Here is a 16,497-nt window from a genome sequence, read left to right as displayed (position 1 = left end):
TTTTGCTCCTGCTCTCATTTTCTTAGCAGAAATAAAGACAAAGTTATTTTTTAAGATGTTTACTAGAAAGTGGAAGCAAAAAATATAAAATCATGGAAATAAAGTGTATTATGGAGAACATATTGTTTTTAATGTAACTCAAATCTACCATTGATCTGCTTTCCAGGAGCCCAGATTACAATTTTTTTTTTTAAGCCTAGACTGCTATGGATGCTGAGTGAACCCCTCAGAGCCTCCAGCCTGTGTATCTGCTCTGTGTCTGGCATGTCTGAGGAGCATCCTCTCTCTACAGCTGCCCTGCTGGGTTCAGGCAACTTTCAGCTGCTTTTCCCACACCTTCTGGTTTCTTGGGGAAGGAAGGTGCTTCTCTATTAGCCCCAGAATTCATCTACTGGATTTAGGCTTTCCTTTTCATGTCTTACAGATAACATCCTTTGCCTTTTCTGTACATCTGTGAGACCCACAGATTGTCCAATCATATGAAGCATTTCACTAGGTAAATGTCAAGTCTCAGTTTCCCCTACTTAGATGGCAACCTTTACACGCATACTTTCCAGAGCCTCTTAATTTCAATCATTCTGATTCATTGTCCAATAAGTATACACCTACTTGTCCAACAATGTGTCCCCATTTTGTTTAATGCAATCACCGTGCCTGTGTGTTTGACAAATATCTTACCCTATTTTCAAAGATGAACCAAAGGCCACAAAAAAAAGCCATTTTGGGGGAGGCTATCTCATGTCTGCTCCCCTATAAGGCAAGCAGAGGATTAGACCCTTACCATCCTTCAACGTTCCAAACCCCCAACCTCTGCCTCTTCCCCTGGACTTGCCCTTAATTTCTGTTCTTCACTGAGAGAATACTCTGACTGAACACTCGTTTGTTGGGCAGAGATAATTGACATATTCTGAGCCCAATGAATGTTCAAGCATGCCCTGCCTCAGGTTACCCACTGCCTTCTCTGCCCCAAGCACCTCTAGGCCACCTCCTGGGGGACTGATCTTGTGCAATTCTAGTCATTTCAGTTTTACAGCATCAAAGTACCTCAACCTATAGTAACGATAACACACATACATTAAGACGAGGGTTGGGCTGGGCGCGGTGGCTAATGCCTGTAACCCCAGCACTTTGGGAGGCCGAGGCGGGCAGATCACGAGGTCAGGAGACGGAGACCATCCTGGCCAACATGGTGAAACCCCCATCTCTACTTAAAATAACGAAAATTAGCAGGTGTGGTGGTACGCGCCTGTAGTCCCAGCTACTCAGGAGACTAAGGCAGGAGAATAGCTTGAACCCAGGAGGCGGAGGTTGCAGTGAGCCGAGATCGCACCACACTGCACTCCAGCCTGGCGACAGAGTTAGACTCTGTCTCCAAAAAAAAAAAAAAAAAGGAGGAGGGTTGATCAATCACACATGCTCTTATGGGAAAACAGGCAGCTCTCTCCCTGGTAAGAAAAATATGGGTCTCCACCCCACCCCACTACACACACACACACAAAAATCTCACGATGCCCCAGAATGCAGTTTCTTTCCTTCATGACGTGTTGTGAAGCACGTCAGCTGCTCCTTGTTGCTGTGCAGATCACCCAACATTAGGTCACCGAGAGAGACGGCAGCTCTTGCTCACACAGCTGATAGGATTAGGAGATGGTGCTTTGTCAGCCTTGATTGAGCCCAAGAAAGCCCCCAACATACACAGGTGAGATGCGAGGAAGAGTGAATGTGAGGGACCGTGATGTGTCTGGGTTGTTTGGTGCAGGCGTTTTCTTTTCGGCAGTGCATTTGTATTGTCTTCTCTGTGAAGTTTGCAGTCTAGGGGATTCCTATTAATAAAAATCTATGCTTTTTCAGCTATCTGGTCTCAGAGATTGGCCACATGTACCTCACAGGATTTTTGTGAGGCTCAAATAAAATTATATATGTGAAGAGTTCTGAAAATATAAAGTTTTGTGCATAAGAAAGGTAGGAATCATTTAATTACAAATTTCACATAAACAATCAAATAACTTATCCCGGATTTGAGGGAATAATTATATAAAGACATTACCTTCCTTCCCAGTCTACAATACCCTATCTCTCCTGTGCTTTGCCAGGAGATATATATATCTATTTATATATATAAATAATATATATATTATTTATAATCTTTCAAGGTTAGGTTAAATCCTAAAGCAATTGATATTTTCTAAAAGCCAGAAATACATTAATTTTTAAAGAAGCCAAAAGGTGATAAAACAAGACCATAAAATAAGTCTTTAAGTAAAAAATGAAAATGATGCATAAGACTATTTTAAAGCAGGGGAAAGAAGACCATATTATGCTGTACTAGATTATATCTCTTTGATGGTATAATCCAAATGTTACAAGTCATTTCTTCTAATGACATGAGAAACACTTGAATGAAATTAAAGCGGCATAGATATTATCATTGGTGAAACTTGCCTTTTAGAACAGTGGAAAAACAGGCTTGGGTTCCAAAAGTACAGAGCTGAGAGGCATCTGAACACTAAATCATCAGCCTTTCCCTCTGCTAGGTTGCTATGGCGACAGCAAGGCTACTGCACAGCCTCTCAGTGCCTGCACTTCTGCAGTAAAAGCTGTCACTGAACACATGTTGGATTTTTTAGGCACACACCCAATCATCAGATACAAATACATTGTGGAGGCAGCTTTATCTGAATCATTTTCAAAACAAGTTGTATCTATGTTCTTTATCTTGCACTGATGAGCCCCTTATGGGGTTACAGAATTCACTCGTTCAGGCATTAATTCATTTGACAGTTATGTATTGAGTGTCTACTGTATAACAGGAATTATACTAGGCACTGCCTACAAGCTTCAGTGAAAACAAACAAGTAAATGGGGAATTCTGAGGAGATCATAACAGCTCTCTTGGGGGTAAAAATAAGTGTCCTGGAATCATCAGGGGAGGTTTCCTGGAAGAAGCTGTCTAAAACGAAACTTAATGTATCTTTAAGAGTTGAGGAGGATAGTCGGATGTAGTGCAAGAAATGTTCTAAACAGAGGCAGGTGCAGCAGTCTCGAGGAAAAAGAGAACACAAAACCTCCACCTCCGAGAACTGAAAGTGCTACAGTTTGAGCAGTATCCATTTGTATGTAGGGGAAGAGTGGCAGGGACCATAGGGGCAGGTTAGGGAGGTGGGGGAGTATCTATAAAAGAGAGGAGTGGCAAGAAATGAGATCGGAGAGGTAAACAAGGTGGCCAGATCAGGAAAGCCTTGTGTGCCACATTAAGGAGTTTCAGTATTACCCAGAGGACAATCAGGAAATCATTAATGAGTTTTCATGCAGAAGCATGAGTTGATTTAGCTTTTCATAAAGGCTTGTGGAAAAATGGAAACACTGATTGGAGAGAAAGGAATAAGAGGCAAGGCTGAAAGCAAGAGACCTTGAGTTAGACCACTATTGCAATAATTTAGGGTGACTGTGGTTTACACTCTACGTGAAGATAATGGAGACAAATAGTGGACAGAAGTAATCAGATTCAAGACGGTTATTACTTGGGTGGCATGGAGATCACTCGGTGGTTTATGCTATGTGTGGGTCAGGTGAGTGAGAGAAAAAAGTCCACAATGACACTGAGGTTCTGACTTGGCTAACTCAGTGGAGGGTGTTTCTGCTATTAGGTCCCCAGTGTCAATTCTCAATTCTAAGTAGGGAACTCAGAAGCATCCATTAACTTTAAAAGTTTGTTCTTATCTCACAGTATATGATCCCAGGCTCATAATTTTAGGAATAATAAGTTGTATGAATCATCCTGGACCATCACTTTCCTGAGGTCCATATTTGAAACAGCTGTGGGTGTAGAAAGTATGAATTAATCACCTCTTCTTCCCAAATAAAGAATCCTAAAATTACCAACCTCACTGCTTGAGAGAGCTAAGTAGATTGAAAAGGCATGAAGATTTACAGAGGAAGCTCTCTTTTGGAGTTATAGGAAGAAGGGAAATTGATTCCACTAATCCTCTGGCTTCAGGCTCTCTCTAGACTCACAACATACATTCTTAGGTTTGAGAGTTGAGGACTCAGAGAAATGCTGTTTGGAGGATGGACAAAAGGGGACAATGACCCTCAGTTTTCGAGGAGCACAGTCCTCCCATGTAGGACGCTGGTGCATAAGAATCAGAGTGTTCACCTGTCGCACTGCTGCTTGGAATATTCTCCAATTCTGAATAAAGGGTATATAAGTCATTATACATGGTGAATTCCACCACCAGATAAGATTTAAGGGTAGCAATTGTAATAAATCAAGGTCCTTGGCCCATCTGATGTACCCTATTCTAACTCCGCAGTTGGATAGATTTTCGAGCTTTCTTAAACAGATTTGTGTGCATCACGAATGCTTTTTCTGCCTGTCATGTAAAAGGCATCAACAAATATTGACTGGATCATCTGGACCCGACTTAGCTGCCCTTTGGAAAGTTCTGTTCAATAAGCTGGATAGAGCTGTTTGTTTTCCTCACCTAATCCTCACAACTATCCTAGAGGTAGGTATCACTATTATTATCCCTCAATTTAACAAGGGTAAATTTGAAGTTCAGAAGGGTCAAGAACCGTAGGCGTAGGCCACGCATGCAAAGGCATCCGCATGTAATTCGAGTACTTTGAGAGGCCTAGACGGGACGATCCCTTGATCCCAGGAGTTAGAGGTTGCAGTGAGCCCTGATCGCGCCACTGTACTACAGCCTGGGCCGCAGAACGAGATGCCGTTTCAACAACAACGGAAAAAAGAAAAAAAACAAAAACAAAACAAAAACAAAAACAAAAACTTTAGGCATAAAGGCACTCAGGCTGAAGGGACCGATTGGAGTGCTGGCTTGAACTCGGTTTTCTGAGTTCAATTCCAGTGCTCTTCCCTTAGCAGTGTGCTGGAGCTCCTTCCTGGAGCCGGGCAGCTGCAGGGCAGCGCTGGGGAAAGGCTGTTCTCTGGCTACATAGCAGCCTGGCTTCTCCAAGCCGGAGGGAGCTGCGCTGACCACTGAAGGCCTTTCTGATGCAACCCCTTCCAAGTAGAATCCATCGCAGCCTTTGAGATCCCGGAACCCAGAGGCTGTGTCACTCCTGCCGCACTGGCTTGGCTGGGCTCCGGTATGAGAGGGATCTCTGCAGCTCTCGGGCGAGGCAGTTGTGGGGAGCTGTAGGCTGACTTAAGACCTGGAGGCCAAGGAGGGGTCGCCAGGGGAAAACTTTCTCTATTTTGTCTCTCTGTGATGTCGCAGCTTTTCTCAGTCACTCCATCCAACGCCATCCCCTTCAAACCTGAGATCAAGTGCAAAAAAAAAAAAAAAAAAAAAAAAAAGAGGGTGGGGACACCCCTGGGCTGGAGATGCCGCTAGCCGCAGCCTGCCTATACCGGGCCGAGCTCCTTGGAGAGGGAGGGACACGGGCTCTGGCTGGGGGGACGCGGAGTGCCGTGGCGAAATCGGGCGGGTGGGGCGCGCCCAGGCGCGGTCGAGTTGCCCCGAAGGCCGCAGGTGAGGGAGGGCGTGGGAGGCGCCCCAGGAGCGGCCTCTAGCGACTGCGGCACCACGTGTCCGGCCGGGGCGGGGCCGGGCGCGCCCTCGGAGCCCAGCGCAATCGGCGGCAGTGGCGGCGGCGGCGCGTTGGAGCCTCACCAAGAGCCGCCGCCCGCAGCCCGCGCCGGCTCAGCGCAGTCTCCTCGCTCGGTGCTCGCAGGTGCCTCCTCCTGGACGGCGGCAGCGGCGGCGCGAGGAGCCGGCAGGCAGCGGCGCGATGGGGCCCCTCCGCGAGAGCAAGGTAAGAAGCGCGGGGCAGTGCGGGCACTGGAGGGCGGGGAAGACGGGCACTGCGGGGCGAGAAGCGGGCGGGATGAGAGCTGGAGGGGTGACGTTTAGAGTCTGGGGAAAGGTGGAAGAGGTGGTGGTGGGGTCCGGAGAAGGCAGGAGGCATTGCTTAGGAGTTGAGATCCAGGAGATGGGGAGGTGGTACTGGAGGAATAGATTTTGGAGAATGACATGATTGGAGGGTTAATCCCACCTCCTGAAACTGGGACTGTGGCGTGTAGTTTTCAGTTGATGTCCTGTGTGTGTGATGTGAATGAAAGGAATTTGATGCATTCGCGACTGGGAAATGAGGACTCCCGCGTGTCAGTGACCCTGCCTTAGCTCAGGGTCTGCGGTGTGCCCGGCGGAGTGGCTGGCGCGTGGTACCTACTGGGCGGCAGATGTGCAGGGCGAATCCGAGGCTGGGTGCGGCTGGAGGCCCCCGGGTAGAGTGGATGCCTGAGGGGCCCTCCGAAGTTCCCCATTGCTGAGGTTTACCCTTCAATTTATGCCATGTGCCGGCCTCCCAGAGGTGTTTATTTTGGCCGTGACCCTTCCTGGTAAGCCGGTGGAAGGAACAGTAGGTCATGTTTCGAAAGGCTGTTTGTTACCTAAGCCAAAGAGTCCCTTTCAGTGGCAGAGGTTGGAGGAAGCAGTGGAATTTTTGCAAAACGCTCCTCCTAGGAATCCATTTTAATAAGGCAGGGTGGTGGTGACCCTGCAAAGCACTGGATTTGAATTTCGTTCTACTTCTGGCATGGTGTGCAGAATTGCCTAAGCATCTCTACCCCACTTAGCCTGTTTCCTCATCTGAAAATAGGGACATTCATTGGTGTCCTCTCTATGTACAGTCTGGTGTGTAAAGATCAAATGAGAAAATGGTTGGAAAAGCACTTTATAAGTTGGAAAACATTGTGAAAATATTACTGTTATGCATTTTTAAAACCAAGACATGGCAGGGTACTTCATGCTGCATTTTTAAGGAGAGAGAAAAATCTCTTCTTATGGATGTCCTGTAAGGAAAACAAAAATTAAAGATGATGTAAAAGGTGGAGCCATCTTCCCGAGTATCGGATTTGTGTTTGCTTTTCTGTTGGCAACAAGCCTTGTGTACCAGGATATTAACAAATAATTAAGATCCTGTCCAGAAGAGGAGGGAATTTAAAGATGATTGTGTGTGAGCTATCAGGAAATAACTGTTCCAGGTATAGGGTTTGACTTTGTGAGGAGACAAGAAAACAGAAGTCAGATTGTCACAGCTAATTTAGGGAAAGCAAAATGGAAGTCTGAAGGCTATCAAGTAAGCCAGAATGTGGTGTTAATAAAGAGCCTTTGGGAGGCAGAAGCTTGAATGTGATAGAAGTCAGGGTGGGAAGGTGAGTCAGGACTGGCATAGGGAAGTAGGATGACCTTCCAGCTAGTGAGTGGAGGTGTGTATATGTGTGGTGTGTGTGTATGTGTGTATGTGCCACACAGACATGTGCTATTCAGTAGATTAGAAAGGTTAGCTCAGTGGAAGAGTTTTGAAGCTCATTTCAGCAACTGAGATAAGGACTACTCTGTGAAGACTCAATACTCAGAAATGTGATTTCTTAGAAATTGATCCTTGAAGGAACCGACAGGAGTTAAGAGAGGGAAACGCGTTTCCTTTTGTTTTCTTTTTTGATGTCCAATTTTGAGAAGGAGCACAGAGTGCAGCATCATGACAAGGAGATTTCTCGAAGCCGAATTCCCCGGTTGATTCTTCGGCCCCATATGCCCCAACAACAGCACAAAGTGTCCCCAGCCTCTGAGTCTCCTTTCTCTGAGGAAGAGAGCAGAGAGTTCAACCCCAGCAGCTCTGGGCGCTCAGCGAGGACCGTTAGCAGCAACAGCTTCTGCTCAGGTACAGTACCCTCGGGAGGCCACCAGAGGCGTGAAGCGTGTGCACTGCAGGTGCATTGTGAATGGGCCCATACTGGGTCCCTTATAGCCTAGAACTACACTTCTACTATTAGGATGAATTGTAGAAGCCGGTACATTTCTGGCTGTTGTGACCTACAAACACAGCAGTTTCATATAGTTCAGTTTATTGGAATCTCACACCTGAATTTTCATATGTTATTCTAGCTTATAATTTATAAAATCTAACTTCTTGTTTCTATGACTTTTTTTTCCTTTGTTTTATTATACTTTAAGTTCTGGGATACACTTGCAGAATGTGCAGATTTGTTACATAGGTATACACATGCCATGGTGGTTTGCTGCACCCGTCAACCCATCATCTACATTAGGTATTTCTCCTAATGCTATCCCTCTCCCAGCCCCCCACCCCCTGACAGGCCCTGATATGTGATGTTCCCCTCCCTGTGTCCATGTGTTCAACTTCCACATATGAGTGAGAACATGCGGTATTTGGTTTTCTGTTCCTGTGTTTAGTTTGCTGAGAATGATGGTTTCCATCTTCATCCATGTCCCTGCAAAGGACATGAATTCATCCTTTTCTATGGCTGCATAGTATTCCATGGTGTATATGTGCCACATTTTCTTTATCCAGCCTATCATTGATGGGCATTTGGGTTGGTTCCAAGTCCTTGCTATTGTGAACAGTGCTGCAATAAACATACGCGTCCATGTGTCTTTATAGTGGAATGATTTATAATTCTTTGGATGTATACCCAGTAATGGGATTGCTGGGTCAAATGGTATTTCTGGTTCTAGATCCTTGAGGAATCGCCACACTGTCTTCCACGATGGCTGAACTAATTTACACTCCCACCAACAGTGTAAAAACTTTCCTATTTCTCCACATCCTCTCCAGCATCTGTCCTTTCCTGACCTTTTAATGACCGCCATTCTATGACTGTTTTTAAAAATGCATTCCTTTGTTAAATGTAGAAAAAATATTGGATTGAATTTTATACTAGCAACCTCTAGAAGCCTGTGTACCTCTAATTATAAAATTCCCCAAAGATAAAGCAATTCCTAATAAGTGAGGTCAAGATCAAGGAGAGTTATAGCCCAAGGCTGGCCTGGCCTTATGGTTTAGTAGGGAAGAGCCCAGGCTTTGTGATCTGTCAAGCCTGAAGGGCTGGAATCCCTGGCCCTTTCACCACTTACATACTGTGTGACCCTCAGCAAGTTGCTTAACCTCCTTAAGCCTCAGTTGTTACATCCATAAAATGAGATTATAATACTCGCCTTGTAGAGTGGCTGTGAAGCTGAATGAGACCAGTACCTAAATGTTCACCTAGCACGGTACCTGGCTTACAGAAGTCCTTAATAAAAGATGGTTCTTAATACAATGAACTATGGATGCCAGTTTGGGCATGTGATTAAGAAAGTTTCCTTAAAGTTGTGAGCATGTTTGGTAAGGGCACAAATCTCTTGATAGTTCCTGAAGGTGCCACCATTATCACTTGACAGAGCTTTTTATTCCCATTGAAGCACATGACTTAGAAGGACTTACATTCCTTGAGAAGTATTAGGAATTTGGGTAAAATTTAAAGGAGTGACTGTCTTATGACTAGTGAAGAATGTTTCACAGTGGATAACGTTTTAGAACTTATTTAGGGAACATGGAACTTGAAGATTAACACATGTATGAGAAGAAACACGTGAATCAAGATGCTATGATTAATGCTCTAATTTAGCAGGACCTAACATTCCACTGCATTTAGGGCTCACAGCTACATTTTTCAAGGGTTTTATAAATGCAGCTTTGGATTTATTACATACTTCCACAAAGTTATTCTGTCCTCTGCATAAGTTGTATGTTGGAAATTCTGCACTGCCTACTTTTTTTTTTTTTTTCTAACTAACTCAAATCGTCTGCTTGATTCTGAAAAAAACCCTATCAAAATATTGTTTTAAAACTTATTTCTTTATATTTGAATCACATGAATCTAGTTTAAGATGGAAACCCACTGCTGCTTTGCTTACTATTCCCCCAAGAAGAAAACAAAAGGATAACTGAGAAGCTATCACAGTTAGTATTCCTAGAATCTAGAGTCATATTTGCAGAATGTAATGCTGTTTACTTTAACTCTGTTTTGGAGCCCAGAGCTCACTCTGGTGAGTGTGGATGAACTCTGGGCACATCGTTTCAAACTGACAGAGGTTTGTGTACATAACTCAGTTCCACATTTATTCCTGGTATTCTCTCCTTGTAATCAATTCCTCTGTGAGGGATTTCAGGGTGAATAGTGTTATCAGAAAAAAAGAAAAAGTTGTTCAAAACAGCAAAGAAAAGGAAAACCCCAAATATATTTTAGAAAATATGAAGGGAAACCAATATGATTATTGATTTTGGTTATGAATTATTCTTCCCCGGATCCACTTCCTGAATCATCCTCCTTCCTAGGAGACCTGTCTCTGACTAAGGCTATAATGCTATACATGAAAATCGAAAGTAGATATTGATCTTTTTGCCATTAACTAGATGAAAATTGAGTGGCAGAAGCATATAATTATGGGTGTCTCTGAACAACCTTTCAATCTTGAGCCTTGCACCCTGCCTGCAGATAGGATTTCCTCCATTCCTGGGCCTCTCCCTCATCTCTCTTCATCTTCCTGTGTTGTCAGTTCCCCAAGGTTTGAGTCTAATGCCTTTCCCTTCCTTTCCTACAGAACTCCGATAAACCCCACAAAGGCTTTTGAGTGCTGTGTAGGCTAAAATTGACAGCAGCAAGGCCTTTGGGGGCATGTTAATGATGCTTTAGGAGGCCGGTTGGTGGGTGGAAAATAAATGGGTTTGGTACTATGGGGAGTGTTAATGCTGCAGGCAGTGAGATAGAGAATGTAAGACATGTCCAACCAGCAGGGGGAAATCGCTCGTTTTAATCCAGTCTCTCCAACACTGAGGCCAGAATGTGTGTTCGTTGTTTAATCATGGCAGTTAAGTCAGAGAACAAGGTGCATACAAATATTAAAAAATACCATCCTTTACTAGAACAAAGCTAAAATAATTTAGAGGGATCTATTGTCATCATAGCTTCGCAACCTTCCAGTAATCCTCCTGTATTAGCTTATCTTCTTTATAAATCATCACATTCACTCATGTAAAAGGGGCCATGCCTACTTAAGGGAATTCTTACAATCTGGTAATGAAATTATAGAGGAAGGTGTCACCTCAAATGCAATGAAATTTAATTTGAAAATTACATTTTCAGAACTGCAAACTGGAGATTCTATCCTCAAATCTATATCAAAAGCATTAATTACGAAGAGCGTCATATGTTCTAAAATTTTTATTTTTTAAAAAAAAGATAATATAAGGAGCTTCATAAACATTTATTAAATACAAAGAATTATCCTTTATTTTGAGAATCTGGCTTTTCTATCATTTGTAATGAAACGAAAATTCATGATAGTTGATGGTAGCTATACTTCGGCAAAATAAATATCAGCTCAATGTTGATGTTTTCTCTACTCCACCCGCAAGTTTTTCTTATAATTTTACCAGCCTGTGAAATGAAAAGAATGGAACTGTTTCCAAAGTGATCTGTCCGTTTTTACCCACTTTCTGTTTTCTCTCCGCACTCCACTGCCTCCCTCTTACTTTCCCATGGGAGCTTTGGCACGGAACATTTAATGACTTGATATTCTATATGCTAATTTGTATGTTGTCTCTACCTCATTTCAGAGGGAAGAAGTTGTGTGTGACCTTTTGCAATTCATTTGGGGTGTGTCCCCAAAGAGCTCTTTTTTTTTTTTTTTAATCACTTCTTCTTAGTGGAATTTCTTTGAAGATCTGCATGTGTTTTGTGCATTTCATCGGCACATGAGTGTTTTTGTGCTTGGACATCGTTCTAGTCTTCAAACAGTATTCCTCACAGTTTATACTCAGTCTTGGTCACTATGACCTTAGTTGGAGACAGTTAAGTTTACACAGTATTAGAGGCCAGGCCCTATTTTATATGCACAACAGGTAGAACATTGTACATTATTAACAAATATTAATTAATGCTTTATTTTAAAAATACGTAAGGAAGTACAGTTAATAGGAAGTTAATAGAAACAAAACACCTCCTTTCCTGTCCCCTTTAAAAAAAAAAAAAAGTTTTTTGTTTGTTTGTTTGTTTAAACCAGTGTTTTGGCATAAAGTCAACCTGTCTTTTCTCCCCCAAGTTTCTTGTTTTTAACACAAGAAGTGATAAAGCCCACATTGTTGGTTTGTGTTCTGAGTTTGGCCCATTGAATGTAGCCTCTATCCATTTTTCTCCCCCTTTTCTGTAAGTAGTGAATTGTGTTTGTTACTGTACCATGACCCCAGCCACGATTAGAAAAGCCGATGAGCTGGGTGAGTGTGTCAGGCACATACATCAGTCACCTGACATGGTTAGCAGCATGCTGTGCATTCCTCTTTGCTTAGTTGAGGCAATAATTACCCCCTTAGAACTGAGAGGCAGATGGATTGCTGGCTTTTAAGCTAGTTCTCCTTGGGGCGCCTTGTAAACATGGCAGGTGGAACAAATTATGCAGATAGAAGACTAGTTGTTTTATGGGAGAACAGTAATTTATCTGAGTTATTTTCATGTTTCTAATGTGCACACACAGATACACAGGCAAGTGTGCGACTTAACACATTAAAAACATGTACCAGGTCAATTTTTTTAAATGGTCAAAATCTGAGATTCTTTGCAGTCTAATCCCAAGTAAGGTGTTTGCAGAAAGTATTTTGTTATTTACAGTAGCTGGGAAGAAATCTTTCTTTGAGTGCCAATGACCTAAAGGTAATCATTTTTGCTGTTTGTGGCACAAGCAATTAAGGCAAATTATAACCTGACTGGTGCCCTGTTGAGGCATGACAACACCTCCAAAAATTTTCCAGGCCTTGCCAAACAGAAATATTTCTCCTGTGCTTTTGTACAGTTGGGGAAACTTGGCATCTGGATAGAGTGAAGCTTTGAACATAATGATTAGAACTGAGATGAACTGCTTAAAGTGAAGTGAGCTGCAATTCCAAATTATACTACAGTTGAATGACTGTTACCCTGCTGTGAATTAAAAAAAAAAGACCCTATCAATTTAGTATCACTTTAATGAGTATGAGACCTAGGAAATGTTGTATAATAAATATTTCAAATGCTTAGCAGCCTCACCACAGAAGCATGTACCTAATGAAATAGATTATAAACGAAAGGCATATAGGCAGTATTTCTTTGAGAATGTGGTAACTGCAATTTGCCAAGAGCAAAATTTTTGCCATTTAATCAACAATTCTTAGCAGTAGGAATGGTGAAAGCTAAACATGATGGAATTGGACTATGTCTGAAAGCAAATTAAGGTACTTAACCCGAAATTCTTTCAGGTTCTAAAACACCTGTCTTTATGAGAATGTTTTCCAATTTTAGAGTATGGTGTTTGCCTACTTTTGAATCCTCAGTAAAACTTGTTTAAAATTCAGATACAATGGCCTTACCCCAAAACTATTGTCTTGAAATGAAAGGGCTCAGGAATCTGCATTTTACAGGCTTTCCAGATAACCCTTGTGCACACTGAAGGCTGAGCCTCCCTTCTTTGTGGTCTGTGTGTATTTGGGGATTTGGTATGAAGAGTATGAGGGGTATGCCCAAAGTAGCATCACAAGATGAATAAGGATCAAAGATGGTAGAAATGGTGGCCAGCCAGGCTGTTTAAACCAATGACCATGGGGCAAGGTGGATGTGGAAGGATTCCTCCACAGTCCCCGGAAATTATAGCTTCTGACTCTATATTTACTGGTCCCATGTCATTAGTCTTAGCCATAATATTATTTATGTCTACATAATAGGTTTAACTTGTGTTCAGATGGTAGCAAAGTAAGGAGGAGGAGAAAGAATTTCCTTTTTTATTTTCCTATTTATCCTCCTTCTGAATTTCCTATATCTATACTTTTTACTATTTTGCATATTCTTTTTGTGATATTGGGATGATTTGGGGTTACGCCAAAAAGGGATATACTGATACCAAGAGTGTACCCTGAACACCCAGTAGATACACTGAAGGAGGCAGAAAGAAAAGAAGCTGAGGCCTGGAAGTGATAGGACATTCAGCCTTTTGCAAGCCTTCACCAAAACATGTTTATTCAGTAAGCATCTTTAAATGCCTACAAAGGATCAGGAACTGTGCTTAGGCTACAAAAATGAATGATACACAGGGATTAGAAAAATAAATTGTTTTACAGCCTTAACCTTGACACTGAAATAAATGAGGTAACAAATTATCCCATCTGGATGGGATTCCCACAGTACTACTTTTACTCACCTGTGTCGCAGTCCCTTTCATTCACACCCACCCCACATACACTCCTACCTTGTAATTTGAGTTTGTTGTTCCATGTGTTATTTGCATTGGCTTCTCACATTTCATAAGCCCAAGGAAGAAAAGAAGTAACGTTAACTAGTGTGGTGTAGTAGATAAACATGAGCCTTGGCATCAGCAAATTTGAGTTAAAAGCATGAAATGAGACAGAAAGGCAGGCAGGTCAGGTTATGCAAGACTTCCTATGCCATGCTCAGAACTTATTCCATGAGCTCAAGGGTCCATGCAGGAACTAGGCAAGTAATGTAAAGAGTGAGGCCACCTGGATAGAAGACAATAGAGAGAACTCTAGAACTGGATATGTGTGCCATCACGAAACATATTCTGAATTTTAAAAATTCAGCTTTTAAACTCTGTGGGACAAATAGCATGTGTACATAGGTGAATATGGATCATGGGCTACCATTTTGCAATTTCTAAAGATCTTGCAGAGCCAGTGGAGGGTTTTCAGCAAGGAAGTGTTATGATCAAATTTATAATTTAGAAAGTCTTCCTATTTCTGTGTTGGACAGGGAGGGGGAAGGAGTGACTGGAGTCTGCCTGCTTTTAAGGACACTGCTGCAGTCTAAGTGAAGAACTGATAAATGACATGTGTGAGATTTGGGGCTAGAACAGATGGGTCTAGACACCAATTGCAAATGGAAGGTGAAGGGGAAGGATTGTGTCTAAATCTGCACTGGATGAATAATATGGAATAGCAGGATTGGGGTGAAGGGCAGGGAGTCAAGTTAATTAGTTCATTTTAGGCTTTGTTGAATTTTAGACAAAAGTCTGGAGCCCTAAAGAAAATTCTAAGATGGTGACCAGCAGAAGTGGAGGGTTTTGATAATATTACTAGTGGGGAGTGCATGGGGAAGAAAATTAGAGGACTGGGAGAAGGACTCTGAGGTATAGCAAGAGGAGGCAGGAAAAGGAAATCAAGTCACCTGAGAATGAGCATTCGGGAATAAAGCACGAGACCCAGTTGTGACAATGTCTCCACTTCCAAAGGAAAAGAGTTTCAAGAAGTAGCCAAGAGGTTTAGATATCACCGCAAGATTAAGTAAAATGTGCATTAAATAGTGCTCAAGGATCAGACCATTAGGTTATTAGTCATCTTCAGCAGAAACAGCTGCAGCAGAAACAGTTGCAGCAAATTGGTGGTGAGCAAGAGATGGGATGTATCAACCTCTCATCAACTGGGACATGAGTGAGAGGTAACAAAGTATAGACAACTTTTTTAAAGGGTTTAACTGGGATAGGGAACAGATAATAGAATAAAAACAAATATTGCATTTACAGTGAAAATTAGGTGTTTATCAAGTGGCAGGTATTTGATAAAGTTTTCGAACTGAGAAGTAAACAGTAAAGAATAAAACAGAGAGAGAGAGAGATTGAGGGAGAGAAAGACAATAACAATAGTGGAGAAGTATTAACAAGGCCGAGGTAGACCAAAAAAGATACCTAAATTAGAAGAAAAGAAGTAAGACTGGATGTGACTACAAATAAGTATATTTATAGATCAGAGTAAGAAGCTGAAGGATTAATTTCAGTGTCCAGGTTAGGTGGCCCCATCTTTATGCTTTCCACATTATCTGGTTTTAAAATTTCTTGCTTGCTTGCTTGCTTGCTTCAGCCTCCCAAAGTGCTGGGATTACAGGCACGAGCCACCATGCCCAGCCTAGTTTTAAAATTTCTTATTTGGTTACCTGACTCCCCAAGACTGTAAACCCTATGAAGGCAGGAACAATATAGTCCCCTGCACTCCTAGCAGTTGCTTAGTAAGCATTTGTTGGAATTTGGTAGAAATTATAATTATGAGAACAGAACAAGTGAATAATTCTCTCATTTATAAAATACATTGAGAGCATGGCACTATCTTAGTAGTTGGAGAAATAAAACAACTAGAAAAGTACTCAGTACTCTATTAAATAGCTTGGTTAGACGAAGAAAACATTCCTGTCCTGAGGAGTTTAGCATCTCTAAATGTCAAAAAGAGTAAGCTCCACAATAGAACCATGACTCCAGTGTTGTGGGCATCTAGAAGAGAGATCTCTTTGCTAAGAAAACCAGAAAATGCCCCACTCAAGAGCTGGCACATAAGCAAGGTTTTGAAGGTTGTGTAGGAGTTTGAGAAGCAAAGCATAAAATGGCAAAAAGAGAGTTCAAGGTGGGTAAAAGCAGAGTCTTAAAAGTGCAGGGAATATTTAGGGAGCAGTGAGGAGTACTGTCTTCTCTAATTGTTATTTTTCAGTCACAAAAACCATCAGAAAAACGAGCATCCTAGATTACAATCTAAAAGGTAATTATATCGAGTTGCAGTGGCTTATACTTGTAATCCCAGCACTTTGGGAAGCCGAGGCTGGCAGGTCACTTGAGGCCAGGAGTTAGAGATCAGCCTGGCCAACACCGTGAAACTCCATCTCTACAA

At 42.3% G+C, this 16,497-nt stretch overlaps 1 protein-coding gene across 7 annotated transcripts in view; it reads left to right on the top strand.

Annotated features, from left to right (window-relative positions):
• The first annotated feature begins 1,611 nt into the window (after positions 1-1,611).
• Positions 1,612-16,497, top strand: part of SYBU (syntabulin) — a 73,765-nt gene continuing 58,879 nt past the window's right edge. For 2 of the 7 annotated variants that reach the window (XM_054499886.2, XM_054499888.1), the window contains exons 1-3: positions 4,290-4,508; positions 5,698-5,778; positions 7,485-7,689. In XM_054499886.2, the coding sequence (XP_054355861.1) occupies positions 4,290-4,508; positions 5,698-5,778; positions 7,485-7,689 (505 nt within the window). Of the gene's footprint in view, positions 1,700-4,289; positions 4,509-5,398; positions 5,779-7,484; positions 7,690-16,497 lie in introns of those variants that run through there. The other 5 variants (XM_054499889.1, XM_054499887.2, XM_054499891.2 and 2 more) reach the window with 5 other exon arrangements.

The sequence above is a fragment of the Pongo pygmaeus genome, chromosome 7, assembly GCF_028885625.2.
Source record: "Pongo pygmaeus isolate AG05252 chromosome 7, NHGRI_mPonPyg2-v2.0_pri, whole genome shotgun sequence".
NCBI lineage: Eukaryota > Metazoa > Chordata > Mammalia > Primates > Hominidae > Pongo > Pongo pygmaeus.
This window is presented reverse-complemented; position numbering and strand designations above follow the sequence as displayed.